This window comes from Triplophysa rosa, linkage group LG14 (assembly GCF_024868665.1).
Source record: "Triplophysa rosa linkage group LG14, Trosa_1v2, whole genome shotgun sequence".
In the NCBI taxonomy this organism is placed as follows: domain Eukaryota; kingdom Metazoa; phylum Chordata; class Actinopteri; order Cypriniformes; family Nemacheilidae; genus Triplophysa; species Triplophysa rosa.
In genome coordinates, this window is record NC_079903.1 from 12,720,301 (window position 1) to 12,744,934 (window position 24,634).

The 24,634-nt window shown below is 38.7% G+C and overlaps 2 protein-coding genes across 2 annotated transcripts; both read left to right on the forward strand.

The window, feature by feature from the left end:
• Positions 1–1,175: 1,175 nt before the first annotated feature.
• nkapd1 (NKAP domain containing 1) lies at positions 1,176–4,166 on the forward strand. The gene is made up of 6 exons (XM_057351354.1): positions 1,176–1,253; positions 1,661–1,739; positions 1,836–1,912; positions 1,995–2,138; positions 2,240–2,293; positions 2,584–4,166. Exons 2-6 carry the CDS (start codon positions 1,671–1,673, stop codon positions 2,987–2,989), a joined length of 750 nt encoding a protein of 249 aa, XP_057207337.1. The 5' UTR covers positions 1,176–1,253; positions 1,661–1,670; the 3' UTR covers positions 2,990–4,166.
• A 6,397-nt stretch (positions 4,167–10,563) lies between these two features.
• ppp2r1bb (protein phosphatase 2, regulatory subunit A, beta b) lies at positions 10,564–23,123 on the forward strand. Its single transcript, XM_057351490.1, has 15 exons — positions 10,564–10,743; positions 11,657–11,747; positions 13,423–13,523; positions 13,636–13,868; positions 14,056–14,203; positions 14,283–14,438; positions 14,523–14,637; positions 14,727–14,797; positions 16,756–16,890; positions 18,463–18,636; positions 18,856–18,916; positions 21,290–21,444; positions 21,691–21,833; positions 21,919–22,010; positions 22,094–23,123. The coding sequence occupies exons 1-15, from the start codon at positions 10,666–10,668 to the stop codon at positions 22,108–22,110; spliced, it is 1,770 nt and encodes a 589-aa protein (XP_057207473.1). The 5' UTR covers positions 10,564–10,665; the 3' UTR covers positions 22,111–23,123.
• Positions 23,124–24,634: the final 1,511 nt, after the last annotated feature.

The following is a 24,634-nucleotide window of genomic DNA, read 5'->3' on the forward strand; positions in this document are numbered from 1 at the left end:
TGGTTTCTTCATGTATAGCTACTTTCACACAAGGATTTAGCTGATAACAGCTTATATGGTTTCTGTGTGAACTGGTGTTTTAATGGCTACAGCTGTGAAACCTGCAGATTAATTCATTCTGAAAACAATAACAATCAACCCACCACAGCTAAACACAGAGCTCCAAATTGTATGCCAGCAAACAGGAAGAACGTTTGAATGTAAAGCGTGTGAACAGTTTCTGTGGTGGAGGATGAGGTCTTGGTTCATAAGCTTGCTACAGCAAATGTGCTTATGGACTGAAGAGCATGCTGCAAATAAATCAAAAGCCAAGTCTGTTAATTTGACATCTGACATGTGGGTGTCCATGAATACATGTAGGTCTATACCTTGCAGTAACTTGCCATTATATCTGTGATGAATCCATGTTTGGCTGTGCATGTTTACGGAAACTCACAGCAAAGCACATCAAAGAAGCAAAGATTGTTTTACTCTTTTTCGTTTTGCACAGTTGCATGCCTCATGGCGGACAATGCTGCAAACATCACTTAAGATATCTAGATGTACTTCAGATAAGACACATTTCATTGTTTAAATAAAAAAGCATCTCACAAACAACTTAGCTCAATGCTATTACAGATCGGTGCAGAGCTGTCCTAACTTAAATGTAAAATCAAAATCCCATACATCATATCTTGGACCTAAAATAATAAATAATACATTCTCAAGAAAATGTATACTTTTTTCCTTTACCTGCTCTTTTAGACAGCTTTAAAGACAAACACATGTCCATGACATGCACATTACGAGTAATTATGTTTTAATAGTCTTACACAAAATACAACCAATGAGGTTTAAATTAATGCTTTATAATTTATTTGTGTAATGTATTAATTTAATTGTAAAATAATGTGTTTGGCCAGAGGTCCCATTGCTGCATTTTTACCAGCAGGTGTCACCAGAATGCAGTGTTTTGAGTGCTTCGAAAAAGTGAATCAAGTAACTGGTTCAAATGATTCAACGCTTCGAAAAGCTCAAATACTCTCAATAACCGACATAAACAAATAAACCCGTCATGCATGAGCTACGGTAATATTCAAATATTAATACGGAATAATACATAATTATTATAATCTACGGCTTTTAATTTTAACACAGGCTAACGCAAATTCAAGACCTTTATTTTGAAATTCCTAATGTGCATGGTATTGCAGGAAGCTGTTTTGATGCCACGTTCACGTAGTTTGTGGCATACATTTTTGAACAATTAAAAGGTCATATTATGTTTTAACTTGTCTTTTCCTTAATAGTACTGAATTTAAAAAAAAGCGTTTATCTGAACCGATTAAAAGATAGTAGGGTGAATGTCAAAGGGACATAGAAGTGCTGCCACACTGGTTAACGTTACGTTAATTATTCTAAGACAAATCTTTTTCACTTAAGTTAGTGTTTGCAGCTAACTTCTTTGAACAGTATTTCTTACATTACCATACCAACTTCTTGATTAGCTTGTTGGGTGTACAACAGTGAAAAGTAGATAACGTAATTCCTTACTTGACTATGGCTCTAAAGTCACGTTTATATGCATGCCATGGTGAACTAAACTGTAATCTGCCTAATTAAGACATTTAACGTTAACTTGTTCTGTGCTAAAATGTGCTGTGTTGTATTTTGTTTGTAGGTTAGACATCATGTCGAGGGTCCCTTTGGGTAAAGTACTGCTTCGAAATGTTATCAGACATACAGATGCCCATAACAAGGCACGTAAACTTTTCTGAATGATTTCTCTTGACTTTTCGTCTTAAAAAATGACAACGTCTGTCAAAACTCTGATCTGTTTGTTATTGTTACTGCAGATTCAAGAAGAAACAGAGATGTGGAAACAGAGGGATCTCGAACAACAAGCTTCGTCGACTCATCTCCCAAAGCACAGGTGACTGCTACATCTACATGTGCTATTGTTTAATTTCTGCTTCATACCTTAATTGTTTGTTAATTGCAAAATTCCCACTTAGTGGCCAAATGCACTGTGACCGTTGTTTGGATTCAGAAGGATCCATGCGGGACAGGCTTGGAGACAGGTTGTCTGAGAGGGATGAGAAAGAGGCCAAATACTGGACACGAAAACTGTACGAGTTTGAATCCAATGATCCTGACAGGTATTTTTTCAGGCGTATTTATTAAGGTGTAAGCTTATAGTATAGCAGTTATTTCGCATGTTTGTTTACTGTAAGGTCTAAAGTGTGTTTTACACTCTCAGGTGGGGTCACAGTGGTTTTAAGGAGCTTTATCCAGAAGAATTTCAGTCTGATGGGTAAGATGTGGCTCTTGTTTTACTAGTTTCTAATAGATATTCAGCATATCGATCTATTGATTTTTAAAGGATTTGTTCATACTGCACTGATTTTTCTGTGTCCATTTTCTTCGTTTATACTGTGTTGCCATTTCCAGCATATTTACTTATATTATAGCTATAGAAATTACTCAAATGACAACAGTAAATTTAATGTACTGATATGCATGCATTTTCTGTTTGGTCATTTAAAAAATATTCAAAGTGTGTTGTTTTGCTTGTTTTATAACCTACTTATTCATTTGTCCCAGAGAAAAAGACTGCAGTGATAGTAAACACAGAAGGAAAAAACACAAGATCGCTTTAAAACCTGACATAAAGAAAAATTCCAAAAAGTCATCCAAGAAGAAAAAAAAGAAGAAGAGGAGGAGGAGAACTGTGGGCTCTGGCTCAGAGTCATGCAGCGATGCAGAGGACAGCGGGAGGAGAGAGCAGAGGAAGAAAGACGGAAAAAACAAACATAGGAAAAAGAAGCATAAAAGCAAAGAGAGAACTGAGGACAGCAGCACGGAGGACAGCCATTCAGAAAAAAGGCTAAAAACACGGAGGAAAAGAGACTGTCTTGAAACAGACACTTTGACTGAGCCACAAACGAAGAAACGGAAAAACTGGAGAGTGGCGAAAGATGAGAGATCAGAGGAGAGCTCTGATGGATGAGCTGCTTCACTGACACGTGTGACTGAAATCACATTTTTAATTGCTTAACTGTCATCCGCTCATTTATATTTGGGTGACTCCGATCATGTCTGATGTCAGGTGTGTGATTTATATACCTCGCCCAGCAGAAACTTGACTTTTTACCATGTTTGCAGCCGGGACTGTTTGAGGATAAGTTTTGTAATTTTTTTTAGATATTTTTAAATATATTTTATTTTTTGGAAGACTACACATTTCTTATCTTCAACTTCAAAAGACTCGGGTATTTTTGACATTTAGAAAAAACATGTTAAATTTTATATGGTCTTATTTAATAAAGGTTTCATACTTCAATGTTCTGGTTATGACAGCACAAAAGAATTTGTATTTGCCAAATAAAATTTGGGTGTGTTCAGAGTGAGTGCACAAATTAAAAGAATACCGTACCCAGTGTTGTCCTCATCCAGCCATCATGTGCCTTTTCAAACCCCCTTGGCTTGCCATCATCCATGGTAAAGCAAATACAAATCTAGCAGAATTGCTGTACTGCTCTCTTTCATGCAATTGAAAGTGGAGAAAGATGAAGGACCGTCAATGTCCAAATAGAAAGAAAAAGCATGTTTAAAATCTTGATGGACTTTCGTGGTCACTATTCACTTCCGTCATGAGAAAAAAAAGCATCTTTAACATTCTGCAATAAACACCTGCTTTTGTAATCTAGAAAGAAATAACATTTCAAAAGTGAGGGTTAGGGTGAGTTATGGCAAACCTTTTGTGTTTACCATTTCTTTAAATTGGGAATTTTTGTATCATACGGCGATTGTCCAGCAGGTGTCACTATTACACTATGACATGGCAATCTCAACAAGCCAGACTGAATGATCGGCCTTCATTATCCTGATCTCACTATAAACATGGAGCACGGCTAGAAGAACATTGCGTCTCTTTGGTAATGAATACTGAGCTGGTACAGGGACTCCAAAACACTCTGAAAAGTGTCAAACATTGCCAGGCTTCATAATCGAATCAAATTAAATGTGACCAGTTTTCATCAGCCAAGATCACACTGTTCTATTTGCACACAGCCCGGGAGGAACAGACCGTTCACATCTTTTGCTGAGGGAAATATGTTGTTTGTAGCGTTTGCTGGTATAATGCCTTAACAACTGTATTAAACTTGTTGGTTGCTCAATAAAGGTCTTACAACGAACTTTATGATGTTGCCCTAAGATCCATCTCTAATTTCTGCGGTCTGAAAATGAACGACGCTTGGTTGTTTCATCACAGCGAGGCACCAAATGGCTTGCAAAAGCCTTTACTCATTCGGTTCCCCTGTGGTTGAATGAACTGCCAGCCTCCACCCGAACTGCAGCATCCTTCACAACTTAAAAAAAACCAACTCAAAACTCAATAACTGTCTATGTTATATGTCTAATAATAAAAAATAAAATAAAACGTATCTTGTTCATTCTCTCCCTTGCTTACTTCAGCATTAAAGGGATACTTCACCCAAAAATGAAAATTCTTCCAAATATCTTTCTCTGTGTTCATCAGAACAAAGACATTTATACAGATTTGGAACTAGAAGGTGAGTAAATGATGACAGAATTTTCATTTTTGGGTGAAGTATCCCTTTCATCCTCTTAGTAACTAGTGTGGCTCAGTGGTTAGAGCATGGCCCTAATAATGCCAAGGCTGTGGGTTTGATCCCGGTGATTGCACATAGTCAGAAACAAATGTATAGTACAATGCAATACAATACGTTGCTTTGGATAAAACCGTCTGGAAAATGTTATTTCTATCTCTGTTTTCCTTACACAAAATATATTTTCCTGTTGCATGCCTGGCTGATCAAATATAATGATTTATTTTATACTGTTACTGTAATTTACATTATATATTTATTATATATTGATTGTATTAAATTAAATCAAAACTACTCAACAGTTATTGATTCTTTGCAGAGGTCTACCAAAAGTTTAGTTTGGGCCACATAACGTTTGTTTATGTAGTTGTTTATTATTATTTTTCTTAAGGGTTGTTTATTTGAAAGGCCTATTTAAATTCACAGTGTCCCCAAAAATAAAAAAATGCACTCATGTCGTTCTCGACTTGAATGACATTCCTTGAAACGTAAGTCACTTGCAGTGAACTAAAGCTTTCACAATATATATATTTTTTATTCATAAGAAATAAATTGATGTATGTGCTATATTAGGTCTTCTGACGGATTTTGTTTGAAAAAAATTGAAGTTATTAGCTTAAAAAGGCCAGTTTAGCTATCATTAAATCGTTTCAGTGAAACACTTGATCTGACTCGAAACTGGTCTGATTGACCAATCGAATCCCTTTATAAATAAACCCCCTTTGTGTGTGACTCAACAAGTAGGTGAAACTCTTGGTTGCATTTCTATACATATAAAAAGGATCCCGTCGTCACGTTTTCAGTTGCAGTTATTTTCAAATAACTTTTAATAACTGGAGGGGAAGATTACCAGTAAAATACATTTCAGTCTGTTTCTCATGCAAAGCTGTTATTGGCTTCAAAAGACTTTGAATATAGCTGAAGAGTCATATGGACCACCCCAGGCATGTTCCTTCTTCGAGTGAGCAATGTCGGATCTGCCTTAGTCAAGCAGGTCAATCCAATAATCCTCCTTTATTGAGTTCTGCTTGCAGAGTACTTCAGATTTACGTCATGTTGTGTGGAAAGGCTTGCCATATCAACATTACAGCAGAAATAACAGACTGATACTGCTCTCATTAGTAAAAGAAGTTTTTCAGGAAATCTGAAATTTTTCTAAAATTTTTGAGAGACACTCGAGTCAAATTTAACCTTATTTTCTGTTTAGTTTATTGGTCTGGTGAGGTTGAATACAGAATGGAATATTGCCCGTAAATAGATATTAAAGTTGAGTGCGTGTTCCTGTATCTGTAACCATGTGTTTGATGAAAACACGATTAAGGTTTGCTTTGGAGACGGTTAATAAACATCATTCATGAGGCCCAGAAAAAAGATCATATCCTGAAGAAAACCACAACAGGCCTAACAGAGGAAGTGTGATACATCCTTACATCTGCTACTATATGGTGTTTCCCTACAGGAAGTTTCATTATGAATCGGTTACTGTATCTGTCATGTGCTCAATCCTTCATTTTGCTTTAATAATATTCCCACTCCAAGCACAGCAGAGCGAAACACTTTTATTCACTATCTGGAAAAAAAAAACATGACAACAAGATGACTATATAGATTCATACAATTTCCTAAGGTGAAGCCAGAACACTTTGTTATTGTTTAAGCCCAGCTGTAGCGCTCTTTAACGTGCCCTCCGCTGAGCATCTTCCAAGGTTAATGGAAGGCTGCTGCAGACCGTACATTGAACACACGCTATTTCCCAGATTGCTCTCAAAATCAGCCGTGCATCGAGACTGACCCACTCATACATTTCACTTCAATTAACCACCAAGTGAATCTTGGGCCAATCTGCTGCTGTTGCTATGGCAACATGATGTAAAGGATTTGGATTCTCTTGTAGGCCACATCATCGCAAGCGTGGATTTGCCATTTTCTTTCTTTTTTATTGTGCACATCTTTATTTAATGTGACTAAATGCATCTTGACTGCCACATACAAAAGTTTACTTCATGACAGTGGTGAATTTTCCGGTGCCGTAATACATAGATATAGATTGTCTGATACTAGGGTGTTGTGGGTGGTTGCCAGGGTATTGGTCAGTGGTTGCTACGTTCTGGATGGTTTCTAGGGTGTTGCTGCTTTACTGTAGGTGGTAGCAAGGGCTGGGTGATTGTTAGGTCATTATTAGGTCATTGTTTACAAACTCAAGAACCAACCCCCAAGTCTTGGTGGTTTAAGATACAGTAGGCCTACATTATGTTCTGGTGCTTAAATTTGGCTTTGATCCACGCTTCATAGAGGTTAATGTTTTGCAGATGAAAGAAAGTCCTTTATTGATAAGTAAATCATAAATATAAGGTACTTAAAATTAACAGATTAACCAATTTTGATACTTACAAAGTGATACATTAAAAATGAAAATTCACTACACTTAAAAATTCAAAACACTACGGTGGCTGAAACAGGACAAAGATGTCGTCATGTTTTCGCTTCTTTACTGAAGGAGATAACGTATTTATGAAACATGCTCTGTAGAGCAGTTTGTCCGTTTAGGGCTACTGTAGAAACAACATGGTGAAATCCATGTAAGGGGTGTATGTAGATAGAAATAGCTCATTCTAAGGTAATAAAAAGATAACGCTTCATTATGTAAGGTTTTTAAACACCTCTGAAGACATAGTTTTGCATATTATATTGGATTAGATCCTCTAAAAAACTACACACTGTGTGAGCAATAATAAAAGTAAGTCCAGTTTTTTAAAGAAAGACTTTTTTCTCTTGCAGCCCTGTTACACTTGCGTGAACTTTGCCTCAGAGATCACGCTCTGCTATGCTTATTTTAAAACATAATGTCTTAAAGCAACCAGCCCTTGTGTGTGTCCAATTTGTAACCCAGGGCACGATTTGTCCAAAACAACACCCATCAACAGCGCTTTGCTTCCTTGTTGCCTTTGCAAGCGCTTGTAGGGCCCATGCTATGACGATAATGCTTGTATCTGTCATTGTTTCAAGATGTAGAAAAAACGGATGTATGATCCTATAGAGGGAAAACAGCTGTCAGAGCTTTTAAAAGACAGCAGTCAACCCCCAGCCCTGCCTCAATTTCGCTATCACACATCTGCCTGCGGAGCCTTATGGGATGCGGGTTTGACGTCAGAGAGTGTCAGCTCAGCCCATGCTCTGTCTCTGCTGTTAAATGGCTGTGCTAATTGATTCAGAAAAGCAGAACTAAGCCTTAGCTAATTGGACCGTGGCTGCAGATGCTCTCTGTCAGGTCTCTCCTCACATCTTCACCCTGCTCATGTCAAACAAACAGAGAGACTTGATTTCATAAACAGTGCAGATGTGAGGGGGAGGATGGATCGTACATCATCAGATGGGCGATTGAAAAGTACTTAAGGGCTCTGCTCCAGACCAGACGTTTCTCTATGTGTGCTATCAGCGTTTCACCTCCTATGTCCTTTGGAGTTGATTTTCTTTAAGAGTTATGTAGAATTGTTTAACAAGGTCATGTAATTACGTTGCATTAGTGTTTTATAAATAGCCATTCTCTGAGGGCTGACAGCTTTACACAAGTTTTACAGAATATTGAATAGGCCTAATGCCACAATTGTTTTGTTTTCCCACTAGAATGACTCACATGATTTTTATTCAGTTCACAAACTCGATATGTCATGTCAGGCAATTTAAGCACCCTCGCTTTCCTCCTTGTCATGCGCTAAATAAAAGAGCTATCAGCCTCTTCCTCTGCTTTGTTTTTCTTCCCCTGTCTGTCTGCTTGCTCATTAGTGCACTGCTATTTTTAAAAATGACTCAGCAACATCATCTTCACTATGCACTAGCAATGGATGGTACTGATTCGTAAGATTGACCGTGACAGCCATGTGCTGTCTGATTGGTCATCACGGCACCATTTAGATTGAATTGCCCCGCCCACATCTTAAGCTACGAGTCATTGAGTCTACAGTAAGTTGGTGGTCTGTGGTTCAGAAGTTGGGCCAACGGTGATGTCTTTGGTTGAGGTATAGGCTTTATCCAATCAACTGGTGACATAATACCCATGAGACATCTGGTTTGTTTTCAGACAAAATTAACTAAAAAAAAAAACTCATGGTGCTTTCGTGATTTTGAAAATTGTACTTCAAGTCGTTTCTTTCCCAACTCATCGGTATAGGCTATGCATGTGGTAATTTTATATACATTACAAGAAATAAAGAAATCATAGCTTTGAAAATTGAACTGTGAAATTGCATGAAATTGCGTATCAGGTTTTTTCTAAGTATTTTTGAAGCAATAGGTCTACATAAGGGAATAAGACAGCAAAGGTGATTGATTGGAAGAACAAATGTTCTTTTCTAGGTAATGACTATAATTTTTCAGTAACCGTACAGGTACAACATCTAGTCAGTCATTATGAAGTGATTTTTGCCAAAGCAGCATAACCAAGACATTGATGTGTCCTCATAAATTGATAGAAAGCTGAATGTGTTATCTATCTACTTCTTGACCATGTTCACTCTGACCCCGAGGTTTCTAAAGAGTGCGTCAATTTTTGTTTTATATAAACAACAAAGGCCAAGGGTGGTCTGCGCACAGCTGCACACCTAGAGGGTTCTGGACCTTTGAGGGAAGTGTACATGAGTCAAGCTCTAACATTAATATGCTCAAAGTGTGTGGCAGACATCTGAGGAGGAAGAAAACAGTGGATGTGAAGCAGGGCTGGATGAGAGATGTGAGAGAGGAATGCTTGTTGTCATGCCCACGGCCTCCAGCTACTTGATTAATAACAGCTGGCAGTCCCCCTCTGCAAGATTTTTAGGGAAATATAATGAACAAAAAACAGAATGTAGTTCGGCCCATAATTTGGATATTTATTTTATTAAGCATTACTTTACTTGACTGATATAATAAATGTTTGTGAACAAATGAATGAGCAAACAAATATATAATGAATAATATGTTTTTATCATTACAGTTTTTCTCAGTCGCCTTAATACATTTCACAAATTTAGTGTGACGTGAGACACCAGTGGAAGCTGATTTATCTCTCCTTGTGCAACATTAATGTGAAGATTATTGGTATTAAATCCATGCAGAGTAAATCTTTTTTTAGTTTTTTGTTTATCATTTAAAATATTAATTAAAAGAACAATTAAAACTATTCATAACACTCGTTTTATAGTTAGATTTCTGACTTTCTGATTTTCTTTTCAAAATAAAACTGGTGCATATGAACAACCGTTTAAAGTCACCATGAAATCAAACAGGAAAATTCTACACAGTGTTATAATTTTACACAGTGTTGCAGTGATTATTATAAATGATTTTATACACACCGTGCACACCGTTATTATTATTATTATTATTTTGTTTTATTCATTTGCACTTGTAATCTTTAATCAAAAACATTAAGCTCCTCTCCCCCTCTCAACAACAACTCTTCACCACATGACGTCAGCAACAAAAAAGAGGTAGGACTCACTGTCCAATGGCCAGGCATTTTTAGCCCTCCCCTCCAGGCCCAATTTACAACAAACCAATCAAAAAGGGAAGGGCAAAATAAAGCCCGCCCTACTTTTTTCTAATTTCAGAAGACCTTTCACTCGGATATACGTCACGATACGGAAAAGAAGTCAATCGCAACTTCCGTTTCATGGTGACTTTAACATTAAAATGTACAAATAAATATTTACATTGTATTTCATAAAATATAAATGCTTGTTTCTTACATTTTAGGTAACAAAAAAATATTAGTGACATACAAAACAGTATTTCCAAAATACTGCAACGGTTACTACTAATAAAAAACAAAAACAAAACATGAAAAATGAAGCATGAAACATTAACAGTAAATAAAAATAAACTGACAATCAAACAAGCCTTATGAGAGTATCAATCAAGAATCAAGAATAATATTCCTCACTCATTACTGAGTACTAAAGGGCTCATAATTTGTCTGGCGTTTTCCCATCAGCCAGTGCGCGCTGACTCCCGTACGGCGGAAACAGGGCGCAGCACCCGAGCAGCTTCTCTACTGTGATTATCATTCAAGGCTAAAATGGCAGGAGCAGAAGGAGACGATTCACTTTATCCCATCGCTGTTTTGATCGACGAACTGAGGAATGAAGATGTTCAGGTAAACATCAGTCAGAGTAGACGTCGTGTTGCACTAAAGAAAAATACACATACAAACGCGTAACTGCTGCTAACATGATTCGCTTAGCAGCTAACGTTAACCGAGGCTTGCACAGATTTGTTATGAAGGAAATTGTTTTTTGCCTGTTATCCAAGACCTAAATGCATCAAGGGCTAATTAGATTCCCTCTAATGAATAGACCAAGTGTGGATAATATCTCATCCGGCTATATTAATCTGAAATGACTAACGTTACGCATTCTGTGGTTATTTCAAAGCCTAATGAGTCTTCGCTATAGCGTTTCGCGCATCATAGCCGTACTAGAGCGTGCATACGGATATTTTGTCGTGGTTAGACGTAGATATATTGAACAGTAAATGAGCAATTCCACGCAAATTGCCATGGATTTTTTCCCACTATTATTCAAGTTTTTAATCATACTGATATATGAGATATGAGTATTTTGCGGATTAAATGCCCACTCAAGGTCTCTTGTCGACGTTTTTACTCGTTTCTAAATGAGTCCGGTAAATGTAGCTTTTAGAACAATCCCGTCCATAAGGTTGTGTCTTCCTTTTAAATGTGCACACGAAAATTAAAGCAAAATGTTCTACAAAGAACCATTCCTTCTCTATTTGTTGGGTGTTATTGCATTTTGTAATAGCAGTAGTATTTTGTCTCCCTTAAACGACCAGTAAAGCTTGTATATTTCTCTTATCTGCAATAGAAAACAAAAATATAGACGGTTATGTTTGGACTATCGTCAGTGCTTTAGAAAACTGATGGTTCAATTATATTGGTAATTAATACATGACACGCTCTGAGAATAAATTTTTGTTTTGACAACAAATGTCATGTGTGTCCATAATGTTGCAGTTGCTCAAAGACAAATAAAAGTCTTCTGCTTTTTCAGTTGCGTTTGAACAGTATTAAGAAGCTGTCCACTATTGCTCTGGCTCTTGGTGTGGAGAGAACGCGAACTGAACTACTGCCCTTCCTCACCGGTAAGACATCAATGCAACAAATATAACTTGCTCTCATCTAAATCTGACATTTACATCCCCCTGATAGCACACATACATCTGGCTGCACTTACATCTGCAAGACATCTGCAATACTTAGTTTGCTCATCTGCAGTACGTCTCGGAGACGTCTGCTGATCTGGAAAATATCTGCTGTGTAAAAACATCTGCTAAACATCTGAGCAAGAGCAGTTTTACATCCATTCTTAATCATAAACATCTTACAGCCATGTTCTAGATGTGTATAGGACATCTGACAGCATTATGTCTCCGAGACGTATTGCAGATGAGCAAACTATTAGGGATGCACCGAATCTAACATTCTTGGCCGAAGCCGAAGCCGAACATGATGTGAAACACTTGGCCGAAGGCCGAATAATACCGAACACCGAATATGGTTTTTGCATTTCTTCTATTTATTAAGCTATTTTTTCACTATTGCACAAACTGAATAGTCAAAATTTGCTTTTAAAAATTTGTCTTGCTTTTCAATAAAATACAATACAACTTAATATAAAATTGAGCAAAACAAAATACATTAAAACAAAAAATTTAATAGCCTATATTAATTAGGCCTATAACTGACTGGTAAAAGAATGTAATGTAAGTTACTCTGTACCCCTACAACAAAACACTTCATTAAAAAGTGTCATTCCACATTAGGCCTATAAACTAAAAATACGAATAAACTAAAACTGTTGGATTATTATAGGCTACGTTGCAAAATGATTGTAAGAAAAAAAAACATTGAACGCAAGCTATTCTGACTGATGCTGACTGACAACCATATCAGTTCACGTCTCTCCTGCTCACCAGAGAACAGTCAAAAGCTGACTGTTCTCTGGTGCACTCGTGGCCGGGATGCACAGAACATACTTTGACAAGTTGTTTAGTACAGGGAACTGTGTGCGCGCGACCACTGTATGATGTCAAAGGATGTCGCGAGCGGCGGGGCTACTGTCAGACAGCCCGCTCCCGTCTGAAATAGCCACAAGTTACCGACCGGTAAAGACTCTTTCATTCGAAAATTTACTTCCGTGCGGCAAGTCCCGTGCTTTGTCTTTCTCTGACACCTTAAAATGCTCCACACACACACTGCCAAAATGTTTGCGGCATTAATAAAGCGCACGTCTCTCTCTCTCTCTCTCTCTCTGCGCTGGTTGCTAGTTGATCGTTTCTCGAGTCATGTTCGGTAAAATTATTCGGCCATTTCACATATTCGGCCGAATACCGAACATGCGTTTTTTGCTATTTTCGGCCGAATATATTCGGTGGCCGAACATTCGGTGCATCCCTACAAACTATGTATTGCAGAAGTCTTGCAGAGTGAATGTAGACGTCAAATATACGTCTGCCAGACGTATGTGTGCAATCAGTGTATCCGCCAGTTTTTCTTTTGTTTGTTTAGATTTGTTTGTTTTGATTTGAACTTAAGGACTGAATAACTGTTTTGCAAATGGGTGAACTTACTTTCTTTAAACTGTATTTATAAATCTTTTTTTCTCAAGTCCATAAATGTTATTCGTTCACTTTCGGCTTTACAACTTGCGTTCACACACAGCAACATTACACACTGCATGAAATGTAATTTTAAGGACATTGTAATAGTTACACTTTAAAGAAATTGACAAGCATTGGAATGTCCGTTCATCTCTAGATACCATTTATGACGAGGATGAAGTTCTTCTTGCCTTGGCTGAGCAGCTCGGAAGTTTCACCCTGTTGGTTGGAGGTCCGGAGTTTGTCCACTGTCTGTTGGTAAGAAGTAAGAACAATGAAAAATTAGACGACTGAGCACACGTCCAGTGTTATCTCGGTCTCATCTGGAATCAAAAATGCTTGTTTGGATAATTTTCCAATTTTCTGTTAGCCTCCCTTGGAGAGTTTGGCGACTGTGGAGGAAACGGTTGTGCGGGACAAGGCTGTGGAGTCCCTGCGGAAGATCTCTCAGGAACATTCCCCTGTAGACCTGGAGGTGCACTTTGTGCCGCTGGTGAAGCGCCTGGCCAGCGGGGATTGGTTCACCTCCCGAACATCTGCCTGCGGTCTTTTTAGCGTTTGTTATCCACGTGTATCCAGCTCTATTAAAGCAGAAATCCGCCAGTAAGTTCGATATTGTTGTCATTATTTATTATAGGTACATTACCTTTTAATTTTCATGGATACAGGGACAATGTCACATTTAGCTGAATTTAAACTTTGGTTAGAATTAACTTAAATTGGTTTTTTGAGGTGATGAAAGTTGTATATCATATAGATCCTTAGAGTGATGTTATGTTTGTCTCTGCAGGCACTTCCGCACTCTCTGCTCAGATGACACCCCTATGGTGCGCCGTGCCGCCGCCTCTAAACTGGGCGAGTTTGCTAAGGTTCTGGAGCTGGACTATGTTAAGAGCGACATCATTCCTCTCTTCACAGCACTAGCATCCGATGAGCAGGTAGCCTGTTGCATTTATTCCCAGTCATCATGCCTGTGCTCTTTTTGGTCGCTATAGTTTTTTTCACCTTGTGCTTCAGGACTCAGTGCGGCTGCTGGCGGTAGAAGCCGGCGTTAGCATTGCAACCCTCCTGCCGCAGGAGGATCTGGAGACCCTGGTCATGCCAACTCTGCGTCAGGCATCTGAGGACAAGTCCTGGAGGGTGCGCTACATGGTGGCTGACAAGTTCTCAGAAGTGGGTTCTTAGGAAACATATTTGGCTGTCGTCCGCGTTGTCCCGGTGAGGGTGATTTAACTTTGTTTTCTTGTCTTTATGAAGTTGCAAAAGGCGGTTGGCCCAGAAATCACCAAGAACGATTTGGTGCCGGCGTTCCAGAACTTGCTGAAAGACTGCGAGGCAGAGGTCCGCGCTGCTTCTGCCAACAAGGTGAAAGGTGAGGTTTGCTTTTGTTTTTGAGAGGCTTTGGGAAGCTGGCAGTCACGCAACAATAACATTTATCTCTTGGTTTGTTTATCTCTGCAGTTTTCTGCGAAAATTTGCCCGAAGACAGCAGGGAGACCATCATCATGACTCACATTCTGCCATGTGTCAAGGTACACACGTTTTAATCTCGCCCACTTGGCGTGTGTCTGAACAGTTATACTACAGGGTGGCAGCCAAATTCTTAGAAGGGGGCTCGGAGGAAACTCAGGCTTGTTTTTTGGTGTGATATCATATCTGGGCAAGTATCCAGGTTATCTCTGCCAGACGTCTTGCTGGAAGTCTGTATGTTTTCTCTTTTTATGTTTTTTATTTATATGTTTGCATATTCGCCCTGAACAAGTGACTTTCTTTTTGGAGTGATTCAATAATTGTCTATTATGCATAAGCAGTGGAACCCAAACAATCTGGTATGACCTGTCTGAAAAGATGATCAGTGTTTACATACAATGTTTGCTGGGACTGAATTTTCTTATGTCTGACTGACTGAATGTCTGACTTTTCCTGGCGCTCATAGGCAGCAGGGGTCACTGTTGCAAAATGTAGATCGCGTGTCGCTTTGCATTTATATATTTTGTCACTGCAGGATTAGGCTGAAACGAGGTGTTTGTAATAGTTCTATTAGTCTTGCTTTAAACCTATAAGGGACTTTACCACAGAACATTTTATATGGGCAACACAGCTGTACAGGACACAGTTTGGCTTGAGTTGACCTTCACATTAGCAATGGAAAATCTGATTCACTTTAATTGGTTGAAATTGTTTCTTTGAAAGGAAGAAAATTAATCATCACTTAAGTGTGTTTGGAAGCCTTTGCGTGATGTATTATGTGTTCGGTTAAGCAGCAAAATGATTTCTGTATATCACTGTTTGATAGGGCTGTGTATTGATTTAGATGATTCGATTCTGATTCACAAGTAGGGATGCAGCGATTGTTGAATTTCACTATTAACCGCGCTTAAAAACGCCACGGTTAATTAATCGTAAAGGATCTGTTACACCGCGTGTTTCTGTTGCACAGAACGGAACTGTTGCAACTTGCACAAAATGAAAACAGTTACACCAGATTAAAGAGCCCTGCTTATAAATCCATTATTGTTTGCTGTTAAAGAAAACAGTGGGGAAGCAAAAAGCCTGTGATCCGTGCGTGCTAGCTCTTAAAGGGACAGCAGCATAATACACGTCTTTGTTTAAATATGGTTTGATCTACATTTCATTTATACTATGAAGACTATATGAAGTGTTATTTTACATTTGACTCCTATATTCAGTTTCCGTACCTGATAACAACAGTTAGATCAACATGAAACACATGAAAAGCACTGTTAATTTGTTTGTTTGCTTTATTGCATTTATTTGTGCTAAATAATTAGATTATTTGTTCAAATTTTATTACTAACTGATTGCCTATTATTATTATTAGAGTTAGGCTAATAGTTTTATGGTATTATGACCTTATTTATTAAGATTGCGTAGGTAAAAACAAACTAATAGCTAGACATTATGATTATTACTTTTTGTGGCGTTCAGGTAAAGATTTTGTCAGGGCCAGTTAAAATGTAGAAATGAATGAATGCATAATAATCGTCATAATCTACAACAGTGATTATTCCTCAGACTAATCGTACCAACTATGCGTCAATAAAATGTTTGATCCTCAGTTTTTGGACTTCTAAAACTTTTCATAACAGGCCCACTTTTACGCGTTGTGTCTGTTTGAGCTTTCCAAAATGTGCTGTGCTCTTGTGTGGCCTGAGAGTCTCATGACCTGTTGTTTGCTATCTGTTAATAAGCTTATGTAAGCAGATCATGCCTCCCAGATACAAACAGTTTTCTGCTTACTTTGTCTGCAGATGCGATCGATTAGCCTACACATATACACGCTTTTCGCTAAAATGTGTGATCGTTAAGTTTTACGAGCAAATAAATGTCCAGGTTTCAAATGGATCGCGCCCCCGCACACCCGTGACTCATTTTTTCCCCTTATAGACTTCATCAATGGCAGTCGCTCTGATTAGAGATACTTGCAGAAGAATAGCTTGATTTCAATGTCCTCCTCTTCTCCAAACAGGAGCTGGTGTCTGACACTAACCAGCATGTGAAATCTGCCCTGGCTTCTGTCATCATGGGTCTGTCCACCATCTTGGGCAAGGATAACACTGTAGAACATCTGCTGCCTCTTTTCCTGGCCCAACTGAAGGACGAGGTAACCTATCTGGCCATTGGCCAGTCTCTCATCTCTGTGTGTTTCTCGTTCTCTCCCCTGTGGTCAAAGCTTCTTATGATGGTACATCTGTACGACTATATTTTCATGCAGATGTTCATGTTACAGGTTTTGATGGGTCACCTTGTACCAGGTTTAAGGGGTAAATTGTTAACGGCAGTCTGCTCTCTGCCTACATAGGAAGCTGACTGCTAACGCAAACCAATGAAAACATAGAGCATAGGGTGCCTTAAAATGCTCCCCATGTAGGCAGCTCACTAGATTTTGGAACGGCAGTTTTCTTCTCTACTGTCCCTGATTGATGTTCCTTTGATGGGCTTCTTTTCATGACTTGTCTGCAAGACATATTAGCTTTAAGATGTTAGCAATAAACTCTTAGTCTGTTTTCAAATGCAGTTGAACTTTGCCCATAGCTTTCGGAGAGACCGTGAGTCAAAACCGAAGCTTGTCCAAGCGCCTGCCTCCTGTGTTTGTGTTTCCTTCTGTTTTATTGGTCTCCTCTTGAATGTCAAACACGACTCGAGAACGTTAGGAGCCGGGTTCTGTGAATTCTGTACTGAAGTGTATTTCCATTGGCTGCTTATCCGCCTGGCTCTGTTTGACTTACAAACTTGTTGTTTGGATTTTAGTCAGTCATCACCAAAGTGCACTTGCTCAAGCAAGTCATTAAATATTTGGCCATGTGTGTGCGTGCACTGTCACATGAGCCTTTTATGGAAAATATAAAAGATACATTTTTTTCACTGAAGAAAAGCCTGCATAAGGTTTGTACTCACAAGTGAAATAGGAAATATGAATCGATTTTATTTACCGTAATACATGTTCCTGCAGTTGCAGTAAAGTTACGAAAATGAATGTAAATTATGAAATTTAATAATATACTGTAGATTTTGTTTTTCATATGTGCATTGGTTGTATTGTAAAAAATCAGTGCGTGTTAAAGGGATACTCCACCAAAAAAAAGAAAATTCTGTCAGCATTTACTTACACTCACCTGTATAAATTTCTTTGCTCTAATAAACGCAAAGAAAGATATTTGGAAGAATGTTAGCAACTGACATTTCTGGGACATCATTGACAACCATAGTAGGAAAAATTATTGTATCATTTTTTTACAAAAGCGAACTGGTCTGGGGCACCTTAGACTACCATTTTAATTGTTTCTACTATGGTCGTCAATGTCCCAGAAATGTCAGATGCTAACATTTTTCTAAATATATATCTTTGTGTTCAACAGAACAAAGACATTTATACAGGTTTGGAACAACTTGGGGTGGGAGTAATACATGACAGAATTTTCTTTTCCGGTGTCCCTTTAATCCAAAAATCAAAAACAAGGAATTTCACAACCATATAATACAAAAAAAGTCTGCTCCACGGTATTTTTTTTAACCAGCGGTCATGTACCACTTTGCAGTCTTTGACATATGAAATATTGTAATTTTACACAGAAATGTTGTTATTTAAAATTTAAAAAAAGTCACTGAGACTAAACGTGGGACCGAGTTTTAAATAAAAAGAATAACTGCAGATTTTTTCCTCATTGTCCTCCAGTGTCCTGAGGTGAGGCTGAACATCATCTCTAACCTGGACTGTGTGAATGAGGTGATCGGCATCCGGCAGCTCTCTCAGTCTCTGTTGCCAGCTATAGTGGAACTGGCCGAGGATGCCAAGTGGAGGGTTCGACTGGCCATCATTGAGTACATGCCCCTGCTGGCTGGCCAACTGGTGAGTTGTGCTCCACTTTCACATCTGCATATTGATCGATTTCTAAAGTCGGGACTGGACGTGTGTCATTTTGAAGCTTATGATGTTTGTGGGGATCACAAAAGGATCTGTACTTTGCCATGCCATGAAAGTGAATGTTATCTCTATGATAGATAAAGTGCATATAAAAAGTGTTATTTTCATTATTGGTTGCATGTAACTCTAACCCTTCGTTCCCAGGGTGTGGAGTTTTTCGATGAGAAGTTGAATTCCCTGTGCATGGCATGGCTCATTGATCACGGTAGGTCTTCTGAGTTTTCTTGTATAGGGATTCTGTTGAGTTTCACAGTTAAAAAAGTGAAATTTTCTGGAGGTAATGACAGGAATCAAGCAAAGTCTTTAAACGCTGTTAGTTCTATCTGGTGAACAGTTTATATTGCTGAACGGCTTTGGCTGTGCTTTCTTCATACACCTCCTACAGGAAAAAAAGAGACGTGCATCTCAGCACTTCCTGTTCTGATCTGCCTGCCAATTACAAGAGTCTGATAAGAATCTCTCTCTCACTTGCTCTTTTTCTCTCTTTTCCCCGCTGTATCTTTTTCAAATACTTGTGTCTCGGTTTCATTGTATAATAAGCATTGATTTCACTCAATATGTAGGTCAGCCCTGTGCCTTAGTCTTGTTACTCACACACATTCACTAGGGATGTGCAAAAGCGCAGATTTTTCAAAAATGACTAATTTTGTTGGGTTGTGTCATGCACAGTAATGGAAATATTGCTCATAGCAAGTCTGACAGAAACGTATTGTTAAAGGCGGTGAATTTGTTGGACAAATTTGATGGTGGAGCTTTAAACTTTTTGCCATGCTTGAAAGTAGTACGTTAAAGCATAACATGCGAAAATATCTCAGAGATTTTGCATCTCTTAGTTACCTCTCATTTATTAAGCACCATTATTAAAGCTACAATCCGTAGTTTTGCCTTATATAGATATCTCTGTATCACATAAAATTGCAGTTTACTGAACATATTTTTAATCGAGTATCTGATATTTCCCTCAAAATTGTTCAAATTATAAATCATTATAAGCTTACTGTTGCATATCGAGGTAAGCAGACAGGTTTTTCAGGTTACTTGCTCAAAGTTATGAATTGCTAATAAAATGAATAAATTGTTAATAACACGACTAGTTAGTTGATTTTAATATTTGATTTCTAAAATTCACACAGCTCTGAATGCATAACATTCCTTTTTACAACACACATTGCTCACCAGGTTGCTGGTTTTTGTCATCTAAACCTATTTAAAGTCTTTGTTCCAGAATAGATCAGGCTTTTGAATCGCCCGCTTTGATTTGCATGTCAATGGTAATGAATGTTTCAGATTGGAGGGCCTCATAATAAAGCTTAAATTGAACAGTTGTCGTAACGGTTCTGAACACGGGCTGTGTAGATCCAGCTGTCATTTTCAGTGCAGCGCACAACACAGACGCACAATTAAACTGTGACACAGTTGCAGACAAAGGGCCAGATGGGTTACGTCACTGGAATGTTCTTGTGTATGCGGCACTACCCGCTTGCATAAGATCTCAGAGTGGCACTATAGAAATGTGAATTCATCTTTCTGACAAAAACACACAGGCATCTGCAAAACATCCACTGTGTCAAAAAGGATTGTGTCGTGCATGTTTTTTTGATCTCCGCTTTAAGCTTGACCTACATAAAGCTCAACACATTTCTTTTTTGTGATTGGATGGAGGTATAGAATTGAAAGCTTTTTAATGAATGGATGATGTCATCATCAAACCGATTGTAAAAGGGGCTGCATTGCACAATTTTACACAATGTTTGTGCATACCTGCTCTTCCTGGAATGAAAGTGAAATAGCTTGGATTGAAATCTCTATTCCAGTTATTGTGAAGTCAGGTGGAATGTAGTCTGTAGTGGTAACGCAGAACAACAAGACAACGTTGTTGACTAACAGCACACAGTCGTGCCAGCAGGATCAACAGCTCACATGCCAGCGATCCGTTTGATCAAACCATCCAGGGAAAGCTGAAACCAGGCAAAATAAATATAAAGAGAACGAGTACGCAATTCCCGGTCAGTCACCTGGGGAGAAAAACAAAAACTAAGGAAAATGATAAAGCGCTGTTAGATATGGAGGAGATGTGGTAGAGCTGATAAAAATGTGGGCTGGTAAGTGGAAGGCTGTGGGATCAAGTCCGTCTTAAAGGGATAGTTCACCCAAAAATAAGAACTGTCATGAACGCACCCTCTTATCATTTCAAACCTGTAGGACTTTCTTCTGCAGAACACAAATGACGATATTTTGAAGAATGTTGGTAGCCAAACAACATTCACCCTCACTGACTTCCATTTTATGGACACAAAACAATGGAGACATTTCTCAAAATACCTTTTGTGTTCCAGTCGTATACAGGTTTTGAATATCTATATCTCTAAGGGTTAATAAATGATGAAAATAATTTTTATTTTTGAGGGAACTATGCCTTTAAGGGTACAGTGGTGGTACAATGTGTGTTCCTAGTCTATTGTGCATGATATTTGTCTTCATAATCATTCAAGTTTCCTAACTTTGAAAACAACTTTAGGACTGTATGCCCTACCAGCATGACTCGAAATATTTGTGGTTCCATTGTCTTGTTTTGTAGTGTATGCCATCCGAGAGGCTGCAACCTGCAATCTAATGAAGCTGGTGGAGAAGTTTGGAGCAGAGTGGGCTCAGAACACCATCGTACCCAAGGTTCTCGGCATGGCCAATGATCCCAACTACCTGCACAGGATGACCACACTCTTCTGCATCAATGTAAGTGTGAAAACCTAGAAACGGGTTTCTTCTCTTTAAAGTGATATAAATATATTCATCCCAATGTCGTTCAAAACTTGCCTATGACTCAGTGGTTCTGTATCCATACAATAGAAGTTAATGGGGACCAATGTTGTTTGGTTATGGACGTTCTTCAAAATATCTTTGTTTGCGTTCTGCAGACTTGGAATGACATTGAGTAAATAATGAACACATTTTCATTTACTCTGTGTTTCTGTGTGTCAGGCTCTGTCTGAAGCATGCGGACAGGAGATCACCACCAAGCACATGTTACCCGTAGTCCTCAAGATGTCCAATGACCAGGTGGCCAACGTGCGCTTCAACGTGGCCAAGTGCCTGCAGAAAATCGGACCGGTTTTGGAAAGCAGGTTTGTTTACTTTTTAGTACAGATGTGGTAGCGGAGATGTTAGCATAACCAGACACGCCAACAATAACAATGACGTATCCCACAGCGCTTTGCAGGCAGAGGTCAAACCAGTACTGGAGAAACTAGCCACAGACCAAGACATGGATGTGAAGTACTTTGCTCTTGAAGCTATAAGTGGTATGTATCGTTTCATTTCTCGGACTTTACTAGCTTAAGATGTTTCTGAACATTGTTTTTCATTTTACTCTGTGTTTTTACAGTTCTTTCTTTGGCCTGATTGGCTGCTTCTCCACGTGGACAACTGACAACACAAGACTTGTTGCGCTCTATTTATTGTCAAATCTGATTGGTTAGTTTCATCAGTGTATCCTTGTGTTACTCTCAAAGATATTGAACGGATCAAAGGAGGGCCTTGTCATCTAATAGTACCTCTCTTTCTGTACACAAATCTGCCTCAAACGTCCCGGCGCTTGTACAGTTTACGCATAGCTCTGTAGACTCCCACCTATTGCTTCATAGCCCCCCCATGAGCCATTCCGGCGCAGTCGTATCGCAATTGGTACGTGACTGCTTCTGCATGCCGTTGCTTTTCTTAGACCGAAGCTCATCCTGCAAGCAACAGATGGTGCGAAATGCCTGTTTATTTGCTTTAGTAAATTTGCAAGCGCACAGCACATTGTTTACATGGGCGCCCTCCCCCGGGAAAACTCTCCACTGTGCTCGCACAAGTTAACCACAGTCCCCTGCGTACGCGGGGCGAGTAACGTTCAGGGCACATGGTGGATCCATTACGGTCTCTTGGAATTTGCTTAATGATGTAATGAAGTCACACTTGTCATGAGCGTTTCAATAAGGGGCCATTTATTGAATATAACTGAATCAGCTGTGCTTTAACATGGGGTACTTGTCTGAAAGTATATCTCGCACACTATTTGGCCTGCATTTGAGGGCTAGCCAAACATCTGTAACTTGTGCCAATAATGTTTGTCATTCTGTTCGTTTTCAATTCGTTACTTGCTAGTTTGTTTCTTTTATAAATGGAGGCCATGTTTATGGCATGAAGCCGTCTGGCTGTTATGGAGGAGCATTATCTCTTGTGGGAGGTGATTCAAATGAATTCCACTGTATTCATTACTACAATCCACATTCACCTACTGATTTCCACATTCACCTACTGATTTCTAAGGAAACCCTTTGTTCATGCTCGGTATCATGAGGATTTTTTTTACTGTACTTCTTTTTGACATTAGTGTACTTTTGGGACTAAAATAAAGTCTTTTGAACAACGTATCTCGCTGTGTTGTCTTTCAAAGCACTCTTGCAGACTAACTGTTGCATAATTCTGAAAGGAACGACATGTGCGTCACTATTAGATACAGTCTCTTGAGTGTGTCATCCTATATGATTTTTAAAGATTAATGTGGAATTAAGTCTTTGGTCTCCTGATGAACTGTTTTCTACAGTTACCAGGCTAATGATGTTATCGACAGAGTTGTATTGCGTGGTTTCATCACTAAATTTGGCAGGAACTGGAGGTGATGCTCTGTGGTCATGGCCGGTTCTAGGCTAGCTGGACTTGGGGGGGTCAATCAGATATTCTGGTTAGGAAAAATGTTTTGTGTAATATAATCATTGTTCATTGCATGCACATTTTCCTGTGACAGATTATTTAACTGATAATACAAATAAGTTTTATAATTGTCAGGTGGTCATTTTTGGAGGGGCCGTTCGAGAATGAGAGAGCATTTACATCAGTATATAATGCCGTCTCATTACCCAAACCCATATGCGGAGATGAGACCAGTAGGGAGCAGTCTTTATTTTTGGGTGTGCTAAACCCTTTAAGGCTTTGCTCTCATCAGTGGTGAGTCTGTGACCAATTCTTTGTAGCTGGGATGGGTCATTTGTAACCAATTGTTTTCAGATGTTCCTACTCCTGTTTTAACAGTATTATGCAATGACAGCTGTGCTGCTGACGGTAAATAAAGTCGGATGGGGTGGTCTGGTCACAAGATGCTGTTATGTGTTCAGTTTTTGGTAATTGTCATCTGAAATGCTATCACAAATTTAGAGCTGCTCCTTTTACATAAAGTGGATCCCCAGGGTTCAGTTCTTGGCCCGCTTTTTATACACCGTTTTTTATATTCCCGTTATATCATCTGTCAATATCTCATTCTGATCTTTACCCTCAATGCTGATGACATTCATATATCACCACCCGCTCTGAAACATTGTGACATCAAGCACTGGGTGAACTATGATTTTCTTAAAGGAACAGTGCACCCAAAAATGAACATTCATTCTTTAGTAACTGACAGCAAATAAACACAGAATTAGTTTTGTTTGTTTGAAGGCGAGTTAAGGTTGTTTGTGTAGCATTTTCCAGGTTGTGGTTAAGGTCCTGGGTACAATTATCCATTTCATTTGACTTTAACCAAAGAAAAACAAACAATGCAACCAATTGACAAAGTGAGTGGCATGTGCTGCAGTTTAGTTTCAATAGATTCTATCTTTGGACTGGAAAGGAAGTTTTTAGTTTTGGTGCTTTCGTAGTATTGAAATCCTATTAAAAAACAGATGTTGACAGCCAATTGTCAATATGAACGCACATTGTGTTCCACAGAAAATAACAGCTTATGAGTATGAAGCAGCATGACATTTTATTTTTGGGGTGACCTATTGCTTTAACTAAACAAAACTAAATCAAATAGAACCAAAATGCAGTGAACGGACTTTTACATATAAAATTGACAAAAAAAGTCTACCCCACCCAAAATGATCTGATTTGAGTTTGGCAGAAC